General features: G+C 29.3%; 1 protein-coding gene and 1 long non-coding RNA gene across 3 annotated transcripts; one reads left to right on the forward strand and one right to left on the reverse strand.

The window, feature by feature from the left end:
* Window positions 1–6116: 6116 nt before the first annotated feature.
* LOC107912854 (probable prolyl 4-hydroxylase 10) lies at window positions 6117–8827 on the forward strand. Of its 2 annotated transcripts, none has more exons than XM_016841205.2 (8): window positions 6117–6582; window positions 6675–6759; window positions 7272–7369; window positions 7465–7562; window positions 7680–7809; window positions 7896–8083; window positions 8185–8273; window positions 8467–8827. In XM_016841205.2, the coding sequence occupies exons 1-7, from the start codon at window positions 6386–6388 to the stop codon at window positions 8256–8258; spliced, it is 870 nt and encodes a 289-aa protein (XP_016696694.1). In that variant the 5' UTR covers window positions 6117–6385; the 3' UTR covers window positions 8259–8273; window positions 8467–8827. The 2 variants fall into 2 exon arrangements, with proteins under 2 accessions (XP_016696694.1, XP_016696695.1); XM_016841206.2 differs by having other exon boundaries at window positions 6142–6582; window positions 8474–8827.
* A 716-nt stretch (window positions 8828–9543) lies between these two features.
* Window positions 9544–10937, reverse strand: LOC121223813 (uncharacterized). The gene is made up of 2 exons (XR_005921223.1): window positions 10689–10937; window positions 9544–9913 (listed from the first exon to the last, which is right to left on the reverse strand). It is a non-coding gene; the product is annotated as an uncharacterized lncRNA (long non-coding RNA).
* Window positions 10938–13259: the final 2322 nt, after the last annotated feature.

Consider the following 13259-nt stretch of genomic DNA (forward strand, 5'->3'; position numbering starts at 1 on the left):
AAATGATGATGTGGGTTTTTTTTAAAAACATCAATTCGAATTTGTCATGAAAAAATATTTTTCTGTTGTAATAGTGTTCTTGAAGAAAATTGATGTGGACATTTTGCTTGAAATAATTAACAATATTAACTATTTAGAGTAACTAATGATATTATAAAAGTATGTAAATCTCAAGCTTCATAGTATAGAGGCCCAAATAGAAATTTGACCATTGTCTTACGAAATTCAATTTATATATAACTTCGTATCATTTTAATCAAAAAGTTAAATTGATTTTAATTATTTTGATAAACTTTTTTTAAGTAAAAAGTTTATTAATGAAACCTTATAAATGATCCCAAAAATGCAAGAGCAAATGTTCTCCTACATGAGAACAACCATCTGACTACACATAACAGAACTCACAAACTAATTCCCTAAAATCCCACAGATTGTTTAGAACCATCTTTTATAATTAATAATATTTTAAAATATATATAGGGAGTAAATTAGGTTAAAAGATAAAGTATATAGATTAAATTTTAAATTTATACATAATAGAAATATTAAATTTGATATTTCAATATTTTTCTTGTACTGCAAAAGAAAAAGAAAAGAATGGAGCAGATGTCAACAAAGCCTTTATATATATATATATAGGTATACCGTTAAATAGGCTAAATATGTTGATTTTTTTAATTGGATATGAGTTGTTTTTTTCAATATTTAAGGAGATAAGCCGATTTTGGAGAGTGTGTGAAAGTGTTTCCAGTTGGACGCGCTTTTTACTGACATGTCAGGGAAAACACGCCTAGTTAGAAGCGTTTTTTAAAAAATTCTAAAGAAAACACATCTATCTGAGTGCGTTTTCCTTGACATGTCAGCAGAAAACGCACCCAACTGGATACGCTTTCACACACTCTATCCAAGATCGGCCTATTTCCCTAAATCTTAAAAAAGACAACCTATTTGACCAATTAAAAGAATCGGCATATTACCTATTTAGCCTAGGTATATAAATTAAAATATAAATTTATATTGTGAAAATTGATTTATAATAATTTGATAAATATACATTTTTTTAATTTTCTAAACACAAAAAGTTATAAACTAAAAAATATAAATCATTTAACCCTTGATTTTTAAAATCTTAAATTTTTAAAAATTTAAATGGTGATTCAAATTTTTAAGACATTTTCAATAAAAATAAATATTTTACTATTCAAAATTTTTAAGAAATAAATGAGTTATATAATTTGTACTTTTATTTGTACAAAAATAATTAAGTCATAATAATATCTAGGTAAACTATACCCATGGTCACTCTAAAAATGGAGTTTGTCTTCTTTTGATCATTTTAATATTTTTTCTTAAATTAATCACTCTAATTAAAATAATTATTTAAATTAGTCACTACCGTTAAAAATTTTGTTAATTGACTAACGGATTGCTGACGTGATACATTAGCCAATTGAATGACTGATGGATGGTTTTTCTTTTTTACTTTTAACTAAAGCTAGGGACTTCTTTATAATTATCCCAAAACGCTTTGTTTTTTGTTTTTTTTTTTTTAAGTTCTTTCTCTTCTCTCTCTTCTTTTGGTTTTGTTCTTTGGTTTTCTCAGATGACAAAGCCTATTCTGAAGCTAAACCTGAGACAACTATGACATGTTGGATAAAACTTCTAAAGTACCAATGAACCTACCGTCCTTGTTGATCTAAAGATTCTGAACCATTGAGAGAAGTCGGTAATGTGCCATTCAAATTGTTGTAAGACAACCTTGTACTTTTCAAGTTGTTCATATAATCGAAGATATCAGGCAAGGAACCGAACAAGCCACTGTTGTCTAGTTGAAGTTCAATGAGCCCCGTCAATTGGGACAAAATTGGGAGTGTCCATGGACTTAAACAAACATTGGTAGTGTAATATACCAAACTTTCTACCGGTAATCTTATTTCGAAACATTATTTTACATTCCTTAAACCAAACTCTTTTTAAAAGTTTGGTTTTGAGTTCCTTCTTTACTTTTTAATAGTTGGCTTTGCAGTGATAAAAATTTACTACTTTTTCTAGGGATAAATTTCAAATTTACATACGAACTTTGATTTAATATATAATGTGATACATGAATTTTGATTTGATGCAATTATACATATGAAATTTTGATTTGGTTCAATTTTACAAATAGAACTTTAATTTGTATTTTTAAATTAGATAAATATGATTGTTCGTGTATGTAATATGTAAACATAAAATAATATTATGTCAATAATAGTGTCAGTGATTTATGAAAAATAAATCAAAACAAAATTGTTATGTTTACAACTAGACAATATCAAAGTTTGTGTGTCATTGCACATTGAACAATAATTGATTATGTGTGGTTCTGAGATGGGCTTAGAGGTAATCATGGGTTGGGCTACCGGGCCTGGCCCGACGACTTGCCCTAAAAATGGGAAGGTTCGAGTAAAAATATAGGCCCGAAATATAGGTTTGGGCAAAAAAATGAGGCCCGTTTTAAAACTTTTTGGCCTGGGCCCCGCCCCGAATTATATATTAAATATACATTATTTTTAATCAAATATATATTTAATATATATTTAATATGGGCCGGGCTTTGGCTTAGTAATTTTATTTTGGCTGGGCTTGGACAAATTTTTAGGCCCATATTTCTAGTTGGGCAGAGCCCGGGCCTAGAAAACGGGCCTAAAATTTTGTTTGGGCCTAAACCTGGCCCGGCCTTGCCCATGATCACCCCTAGATGGGCTACTATGTAGTTTGTCCCCTTAACTTGTTTAAAAGTACCTAGTTTGTACCTAAACATTTTTTTAGACATAGGTGGTACCTAAATTTGTATTCCATCACCTAGATTGGTACCTCCGCACTAACACTGTTAATTTGTGCTAATGTGGCACTGATAGTCAATCTAGTGGTGACATATGGTAGCTTCTCAATATGTTCACATTAAGAATTAACCTGAACATATGGTTGTCCAGATACATCTGAATCTAGACACTCATTGTTCAAATTCTAAATGCATTTTTAATAAGTTTATTTATTTTTAATTTTTTTATTAAACATCATTTTCTAGGTTATTATTATTTTTAAAATATATAAGATATAAAATTATAAAATTATATATAAAAGCTATACTATTTTTAAATATATATACAATTTTATAATACATAAGTTAATAAGAATTATAAATTAAAAAATTATAAATATATAATAAATATATACAAGGACTAAAAAGCACGTCTATAAGGAATCGGGACAACCATTTGTGTAAGTTCATTTTTTATATAAAACTTTCTTTTATTAATTTATATATTTTATTTTTATTTTTTTTAAATTTCAAAATAATAACAGTGTGATATTATATAAAAAAATTAAAAACATATAAACTTACTCACAAATACACCTATAATGAATCAGGACAACTGGATGTTCAAATTTAGATGTATCTAGACAACCATATGTCTAAGTTCATTCTTGATGTGGAAAATTTTTAATTAATTTATATATTTTTAAAGATTTAAAAAATTAATTTATTTTTTCCATGTGGCATACTAAGTGACTGTTATGTGTTCGAATTGGCTATTAGTGTCATGTCAGCATAAATTAACTATGTTAATGCGAATGTACCAACCTAGGTGATGGAATATAAGTTTAGGTACCGACAATGCCCAAAAACATTCATGTACCAACTAGGTGCTTTTGGACAAATTAAGAGGGCAAACCACGTATTAACCCTTTTGAGATTTATCCCTTTTCTTTTTCTTATTATTGCATATCTAGTACTATATCTTCAATTCCGATTATTTTCAGATGCCTCCATCCATTTTTGTAAAAATATAATTATAATCGCATCATTTAAAAATAAGTTAAACTACACAAATGGTCACCTAATTATGTCCACATTTCTGTTTTGGTTATTCAACTTTAAAAGTTTTCAATTTAGGCACTAAACTTTGTATTCGTTCTTATTTTGGTCACCTGTCGTTAAAAACCTTTTTCTAACCGGTATAATAACACATTTAGTCCTCAATATTTATATATTCTAACAATTTGATTCTAATTCTAAATAATTCAATAAATTTAACCCTTTACGTTTACAAATTTTATCAGTTTAATCCTCAAACTTCCTTCCCAAAACTTTTAACTTTTAAAACAGAGGCACTTCACATCTATAAATTTGTAACCCCCTCCCCCCTAAAAAAAACTTCTTCAATTGTGCAAATATAGCATACTTGTAATATAAATATTTGGCATCACATAATACCATGTCCATTAATATCTCTTATTAATAAAAAATTTTGGGGAATGCATGCATGTGCATATTTTTGTCCATTAAGATTTTTTAATCTAAAACTATTCAAGAGCAAATTATAATAATAAGCATAAATCAATAAATTGTAAAGGGTAAGTTATAATGTTTGCACAACACAAAACATAAAATTAAGATTACCATGTTTTCTATTTCAATGCAATTAATCTTAATTTGAATTTTGTGTAAATGTGAACTTGTTATAAAATTTATTTCCATTTATGGTTTTTGGATATTAGATTTGAGATAAATATATTTAATGAAATAAAAAAAGTAAAAATTAAATTAAACATGGGATATTTTTTAAAAAACCTCACTTTAAAAAATTAAACTTTCACTATCCATATATTTGATGATAATCCTTGAATCAAAAGAATTTTTTTATTAGCATATTTGGCAAAATTGGAGAAGTTTTTTTTTTCTTTTCTTTTTGGGGTTTTACATATTTATAGACCTCAAATGCCTCTATTTTAAAAGTTGAAAGCTTTAGTAAAGAACTTTGATGATTAAATTGATAGAATTTGTAAATGTGAAGGGTTAAATTTATTGGATTATTTAGAATTAAGATCAAATTGATAGAATATGTAAATATTGATGACTAAATATGTTATTATACCATTTCGAAAAAAGTCACACTATTATTTACGTTATCAATTTAATGGCGGGTAACCAAAATAAGAATGAATACAAAGTTTAGTGTCTAAATTGAAAAATTTTAAAATTAGGTGACCAAAACATGAATGCAAACATAATTGAATGATAATTTGTATATTTTACCTTTAAAAACATATTATTTAAATAAAAAATTGCATGTAAATGAGTTTAATCAAGTTGACTCAAATGGTTGAATTTCATGTCGAGATGAACTTAAACCTGATAAATAGTGTAATTTTACCCTGATTGAATCGAGTTTTAAGCAGAAAATTTGGTATCAATCTGGAAGCGTTGACTCAATTACGATTTTGGTTGTAATGAGCCTGGCCATCCCCCAAACACTACTTCTCATAGCGGTTAGGCACAAAAATAACATGCATTCTTCCTCCCTAGACCTGTCAAAGGGTTAGGCAGTTCTCCTAGCCCAATAATAAAAAAGTTTAAATTTAAAATTGGTTATAAAAATATATAAAATAATAATAATTTATTTATTTATTCCTAATCTGACCATAACAAATACAAATACAAATTGTTTTATTGTGCCTCAATTCCAGCACTACTTATCCACTATTAATATAATATAAGTTTAAGTTTAATGACAAATTTGGTCACTAACATTTACATATTTTGTCAAAATGATTCTAATTATATTTTTGAGCTTTTTCTTTACCATCAATCTTTGTTTCTTCAATCTACTTTTTTCTAACAGATTTAATAAAAGTACTGTTAAAAAAGTTAAATAAGATGTAATTTATTACTAAGATAACTCAATAAGATAATTACATGTAGAAAATAATAAAATAAATAACAACTCTTAATTTTAAGAAAACAAGCGTAATTATCTAAAAAAAAGCCTCAGTAGAAAAAGTTCTCCGTAAACAAAGGTACGAAAGATTGAAACCTTATGAAAGAAAAGCAAAATTAAAACCTTGAATTTATTCATTAAATCTGTTAGAAAAAGCAGATTAAAAAAAAATAAAGGTTGATGGTCAGAAAAAATTTAAAAATACAATCAGGGTTATTTCAGCAAAAACATGCAAACGCTAATGGCCATTAAACAAACAAAAAAAATAAAGCGTGAAAGTCAAATAACTGGGTTGACCTGATTTGGGGTAATTAATAAGAGATCATGGATGAGCTGTACTTCATTTGTTATTTGATCTCTGAAAATAAACAAGCTTAGGTAAGTTGAGGGAGTAAATCTCGAATTTCACTAATGTATAAGCACTGGAAAAGAGTAAGGAAAGACACGGAGGTGCAATTAAAGTACGAAAACATTTCGAAAGAACGACTTTGTCTTTGGATGTGCATAATTCAACGAAGCCAACGAAAATAAAATAAAATAAATTTCTAAAAATCAATCTCTCTCATTAAACACCTAGTTGAGGAAAATTCCAGATCTCGATCTCCCCAGTTTCACTATCAATGGCGAAGCCAAGGCTTTCGCGCGTTCCGGCCCGGAGATCTTCATCGTCAACCATGTTTCTAACTCTGCTTATCATGTTCACCTTCCTGGTTTTAATTCTTTTGGCGCTCGGGATCCTTTCAATTCCCACCAGTAACTCCCGCAGTTCGCACAAACCCAACGATTTGAGCTCGATTGTGCATAACGTCGTCGACAAGTGAGTTCCTTTTTTGAAAATTTTCGCTTCAATTTTATGATGCCATTCTGGTAATAAGTCTGATTCTAAACTGCATTTTTCGGAATCGGCAGAAACGATTATGATGAAGGGGTAGGAGAGCAATGGGTTGAAGTCATCTCCTGGGAGCCTAGAGCTTTTATCTATCACAATTTCTTGGTAAGGTTTTTCTTTTTTGGCTGAATCTGTTGCTTATTTGGTTTCATTTTTGTTATTTTGGTTCGGGTTCAAATTTATCTTTTATTATTAACTGAAACCTGATTGCAATTGAAACTATTAATTAAACAAGCATTTTCTTTTAAATTTCAATCTTAGAAAAATTTCCAGTATTCTAATGCTTTAAACTGAAAATGCATTGCGCGTTTTTTTTTTTTATCAAGTGTATCCCAAATCCTAATACATTCTTTAGTTATTTGACGGATCCATGAACTAGAAGATGATTGACTGTGAAAAGTTTATAGAATTCTTCATGGGAACTTAAAAGGAAGAAAAAGAAAATCACATGAAGTAAATATTAGAATGATAAATGACTTTGTATCATGTTATCCGTTCTTTTTATATTTTTGAGCTGCTCCTATGAATATGGATTCCTTAACTAGCCGGAAGCTAATTGTTAGTTAGATTAGAAAGATTTTGAACCTGATCGAGGTCCTTATTTGATATTTTGGCAGTCCAAGGAGGAATGTGAATACCTAATTGACCTTGCCAAGCCTCATATGGAAAAATCAACCGTTGTTGATAGTGAAACTGGCAAGAGTAAAGATAGCAGGTATGTAATTCTTTCTGTTCTTGTTGCATAAGTTTTCCTGTGCATATTTGTTAAACTCTTTGATTCTATCCTACACACTGGATGTTTACATTTAGGGTACGTACAAGTTCTGGAACATTTCTGCCTAGAGGACGTGACAAGATTATTAGGAACATTGAGCAGAGAATTGCAGATTTTACCTTCATACCTGTAGGTATGTGCTGGATTAATCCAAATTTTCACATATTATTCCTTAAAGTCTTCTTTAAGTAGTTTTTGGTTTTTTATGCTATATGTGGAAAGTTACTAATGTCAACACGAAAATACACAGAGCACGGGGAAGGACTTCAAGTTCTCCACTATGAAGTAGGCCAAAAATATGAGCCTCACTTTGACTACTTCATGGACGAGTTCAATACTAAGAATGGGGGCCAACGCATAGCTACAGTCCTTATGTACCTGTAAGTGACATAGTAGATTTATCCTGTGTTTCTTCTCCTAATGCATTATGAGAAAGTTGACTTTTTTTGCTGTTATCTATTTACAGCTCAGATGTTGAAGAAGGGGGAGAGACGGTGTTTCCTTCTGCAAAGGGGAACATTAGTGCCGTGCCATGGTGGAATGAATTATCTGAATGCGGAAAAGGGGGGCTTTCTGTCAAACCAAAGATGGGTGATGCATTACTTTTCTGGAGCATGAAGCCTGATGCAACTCTAGATCCTTCAAGTCTGCATGGTTAGTACCCTAAACCTTAATTGTTTATCACAAGTTAATATCTACTTTCTCTTCATCTGTTTTCTGGGTTCATTTACTATTTACTATTTTTAATCATCCAGGTGGCTGCCCTGTGATTAGAGGAAATAAATGGTCATCTACAAAATGGATTCGAGTCAATGAGTACAAGGCTTAAATGGCAGCTATAAAGGTAACTTTTACTACAGCTATGCTTCATCTGATTTTTTATCTAGGCTGCTTAAAGTGAAGTAATGAACATGAAGATTATACCATATGTGATATAGGTCTACATTATAGATATATTTTCTGGAAATGGGTGTATTATATAGTAATTAAAACTAGACTTGATTGCAAATGATGATCTTATAGATATATTTTGTTAGTTGACAGGATTGAATTGGATTCCTTACTGTCCTTGTTGTACTTTGGAAAGTTAAAAGTGAGAGTTCTACAACAGCTTGGGCTTGGTGCCTTCTTCCTATTAGTTTACCGGTAGTGATCTTTCCTGCTGACTTGGACACATGCTCATACTTTGAATTTTGTTTTTTGGGTTTGTTTCCAGATTTAGTAAAGGAAGTGTCTGTTTTTTTTTTATGTTACTACTAGCAATAATTATAGTAGAATAAAAGTCAGGCAAAAGCAATACATGCCAAAGTGTAATGCCTAGCAGTGCAGCATAGATGAACCGATTAATGGGAACACACAATCATTTATTTGACATAATATTACAATATATTCATAACAGTCCCTCTCTCGTTTCCCTTTTGGTTACTTTTCCTGATCGTGAAACCTGATTTAATTTCCTGCAACTGCAAATCCATTGGCTCAAGAGAATTCTGTAAGAGATTGAAAGAATATGTATTACCCAATTATACATTACTTTGAATGAAATTCAATAATTTTGAAAAGAATTTTAGTAACTTAGCAAGTTGTTGAAACTTTTGTAATTGGAATTGGATTTAAATGCTTGTAATTACACAATTGTGGCATGTTTGAGTAATTATTATAATTAGTGGGTTTCACCGAATTGAGTCATGTTTGAGTAATTATTATAATTAGTGGGTTTCACCGAATTGAGTGTAATTGGATTATATTTTTCCATTCTTAAGAGTGAGGTTGAGGGGTAATTATCAATTACCTATGATTTTATAAGAAAAATAGTGGTGATTTAAGTTTAAAAAGTTATTTTTAGACTAATGCGAAACTATTTTAATTTTAGGGCATATATTTTACTTTTTAAAATATAATTATATATTTATTATTGGATAAAAATGCTTATACCCAGGTTAGTCTTTCACACAATTTTTGACTTAATAGCAAATTAAATTTATAAAAACTATATTATAAATTGACATAATTGTAGAAAATACCCTCATCGTTTATGGGTTTTTGAGTTTGAGCTTTTAACCTTTCTTTTTGGATCGACACTTTTAACGTTATGATGTTTTCAAAAATCGATCTAATTTTAATGGTAAACATGAATTAACCTTTAATCAAACCGCGATTCAACAAAATAGACTATGTAGCATGCCATGTCAACATTCGACATCATAGATGACGTCTTCTATAAAAAATTGTTTAACAAATTTTTTTTTTCATTTTTGTTTTTTCTTCTCCTCTTTCTCTCTTCCCCTTTAGCTGTTCTCTCCGTTGTGTCCACCACTGCCTCCCCCTTCCCTCTTCTTGTACGGCTGACCAAGTCCATATCTAAGCTTCAGTCGATGAATTGCATCACAGAGTTTTTTCACCAGTGTTGCTTTGGGACTCAATAGCTAATCCTTAGGCATGAGATTAAACTGCATTGCACTTGCAAAGAACTGAAACCTAAGCCTAAGCTCCAGATTTCACCCAAATGAGAAAACAACCCATTCGTCGCACCCACAAAGGACGAAAAAACCAAATACCAAATTTGCAAATCTACAAAATAGATGGGAACACCAGGCGTCCACAGCAACATAACAACAACTCTATTCTCTTGGAATAAACAAACCGGCCCTAAAATCTCATCAAAATACTACTAACATCTAACAAATAATTTGAAGTTCACTTTTAATAGTATATTTTGCAATATCTATGGGGAAAAAAAAATTCAAAAATGGAGTCTTGATGCTTAAGCTTATAGCCACAGACACAAAAAAAAAAAATTCAAATCGTTTGCAAGAAAACCCATGGTTGCTATTTGCTAAAGATAATATCAAAGCAATTTCTAGTTCGTACATGAACTTCACCCAAAAACAAAAAGAAAAGAAAAAGTAGCGGAAATAAAGCAAACAAAAAATTAGTATCTTTAAAGTTGCGGTAATTTACTACTGCAATTTAAGAAAAAAAAAACAATCGTAGAAAATAACTAAGTTCAAGAAAGACAAAGCAGCCAAGGTAAGGACTCAAACAAACAAGATAAACCTCATAACCAAACAAAACCTACAACAACTTGAAATAAATAAAGTAATTAATAAATAAAACCCAGATTTTTAAACTAAGAACTTTAGTAGAATCAAATATAAGAAAAAGAAAAGAAAATCATGATCAAAGAATCGCAATTTCTGTAGAAAATATCATCAATTGTAAGAGAAGAAGAAAAAAGAGGATGCAAAAGAGCACAAACCAGAGAGAGAGATGTTGATGATACATTTGAGGGAAAGAGGGAAGGGAGCAGTGGGGGGGGGGTTGGACACAATAGAGAGAACAGGGGAAGAGGGAAAGAGGAGAAGAAAAAACAAAATGGAAAAAAAATTGTTAAACCATTTCTTTTTATAGATGACATGATCTATGATGCAGTGGCTTTTGTGGCATGTCACATAATTTATTTTGTTGACCCGGGATTTGTTAACGGTTAATTTATATTTATCGTTAAAATTAGACTAATTTTTAAAAAAATTATAACATTAAAAGTGTTAGTCCAAAAATAAAAAAGTTATAAACATTGAGAGTATTTTTAATAATTATGTCTTATAAATGGAAGTGTATTTGAGTATGATATAAAAGCTATTGACTATTTTATAAAGGTTATATTATAAATTCTATATTATTTTTTACCTAATTTGAGTAGAATAATAGTGATCAACTGATTATAAAAGGGTTACAAAGCTAGTTTGCTATTGGACACTCTAGTGTAAGTCACACGCAAATTAGGTTTACAAAAGCTATTGAAGGATTACAAAAGTGGTTTGTGTAGAGTTGTCCATGGTCGGTTCGGGTTGGGTTCGGATTGGCCTTAATAAAATTTTAAGCTTGATTGCTAGGCCCGATCCTAGCCCAACTCTAAAAGTGGACTTAAATGTTTTTTCAAGTCCAGTTTGGATAAAAATGCTAAAACTCGAATTCGACTCATATTAATTTTTTTAATTTTATTTTTATATAAAAAATTAAAAATATAATACAATAAATACACTAAAAATATTAAAATAAATGTTTCCTAACAGATTGAAAATAAATTTAAAAAAGTCTTTATACTTAAATAACACTAATATAAGTGCAACTTAATAAGTAAATACCTCTGAAATAGTAGCAAAATCAAGTGTTATACAATATTCAAACATTAACAACAAAATAGTAGCAACATAATAGTGAAATGATAGCAAAATAGTGATAAAAAATGGGAAAACAGTTGCAAAACATGGAAAAACAACGGCAAAAATAGTAGGTTTTTTTCTTGAAAATTCGGGTCGGCCCGAACTTGGGTTGGGCCAAAAAACCTTACTCGAGGTCCGACCCATTTTCTAATCTGGTCTTATTTTTTTGCCCAAGCGCTTTTTTTGGGTCTATATTTTTGTTCAAACCCTCATATTTTTCGGGCCTGACCCGACCCATGGATAACTCTAGATTTGTGCCTGGGACTTTAAAGTGCTAAGAAATGTTTGGAAGATATTCCAAAATAGGTTAAAAATTGCATCTTGTAATCCATTAATATTATAATCTTGCCATTGTTTATTTTATTTTATTTTATTTATAAATTATTCAAATTGTTAAATTTTTTTAGAAACAAATTATGTGGTATATGACGGTTATGCAAATACAAAAGGTTTTCTTATACAATATCATAGGGTATGATACCATTTGAAAAAAATGAAGCTAAGCACAAACACTAAAGACAACTCACAAACTATTTAATTTGAGACATTCAAAACTTCAAAATGTGATTGAGAGGACATTTGATGTTCTAAAAAAAAGATATCTCATATTAACACCACAACCTCAGTCAAAAAAAAAAAAGGGTTGAATCGTTCTAACATATTGCATACTTCATAACTTTATTTGTAGATTAAATTGGTCAATTACCAACAAATGATGATGAGAGTAATTAATATTTTAAAAAAACTTTTGTAATTATGTAATTATAGTTTGTACTACCAAACACGGTATAGAAAATTACGATGTATTTATACTTTATCAACCAAACACACCTATAGTTCTTTTCAATTAAAGAGAATATAATTACTATCTTAATTATTACACTTTTATTTAATTAATCTGAGATGTCAAGTATTTGGTAAATATTATCTTCACAATTTTGCAAGAGTTTTAGTAAATTTGTAAGAATTTTAGTAATATCATAAAAAATTTAGTAATTTACAAAACTCTAAGAAATTAGGTATAAATTACAAAGTCATAATAAATTTATTAATTTGCAAGCAATTCAATAATTTTGTAAGAATTCAAGGAATTAACATTGCAAGTAATTTATATGTTAAATTTATGATTTAATAATTATAATTATATGTTAAAATAAGAAAAACAAAGGTCATCATCTCCATTTAGTCTCTCCACCGTAATATAAAACAAAAACACCATTTTTTGAAGTCTTAAGGTTCAACCAACTTCAGTTCTTTGCATGGTAAGTTAAACTAAACCTGTTTTTCGTAAATTTTATGTTTTTGAGATAGTTGTAGTTTAACCTAATTAATTTAGGGACTATTTTCGTAAAATTGTTAAAGTTTTGAAATGTTGCTATTGATGATTTTTGAAACTTTTGGTGTAAAATGATTTTATTGAAAGATTAGATGTGATATACAGCTAATTTGTAAAGTGAATTTTGTTGGTTTTGAGAATAGGGACTAAAATGTAAATATGTCAAAATTGATATGGAATTTCTATAATTATTGTTTCTAGAGGGTTATAAAAGGATGTAATTGAAAATGGATTGAAAAATAAAGCTTAAATGTAAAATATATGATAG

Source organism: Gossypium hirsutum, chromosome D11 (genome assembly GCF_007990345.1).
Source record: "Gossypium hirsutum isolate 1008001.06 chromosome D11, Gossypium_hirsutum_v2.1, whole genome shotgun sequence".
Classification (NCBI taxonomy): domain Eukaryota; kingdom Viridiplantae; phylum Streptophyta; class Magnoliopsida; order Malvales; family Malvaceae; genus Gossypium; species Gossypium hirsutum.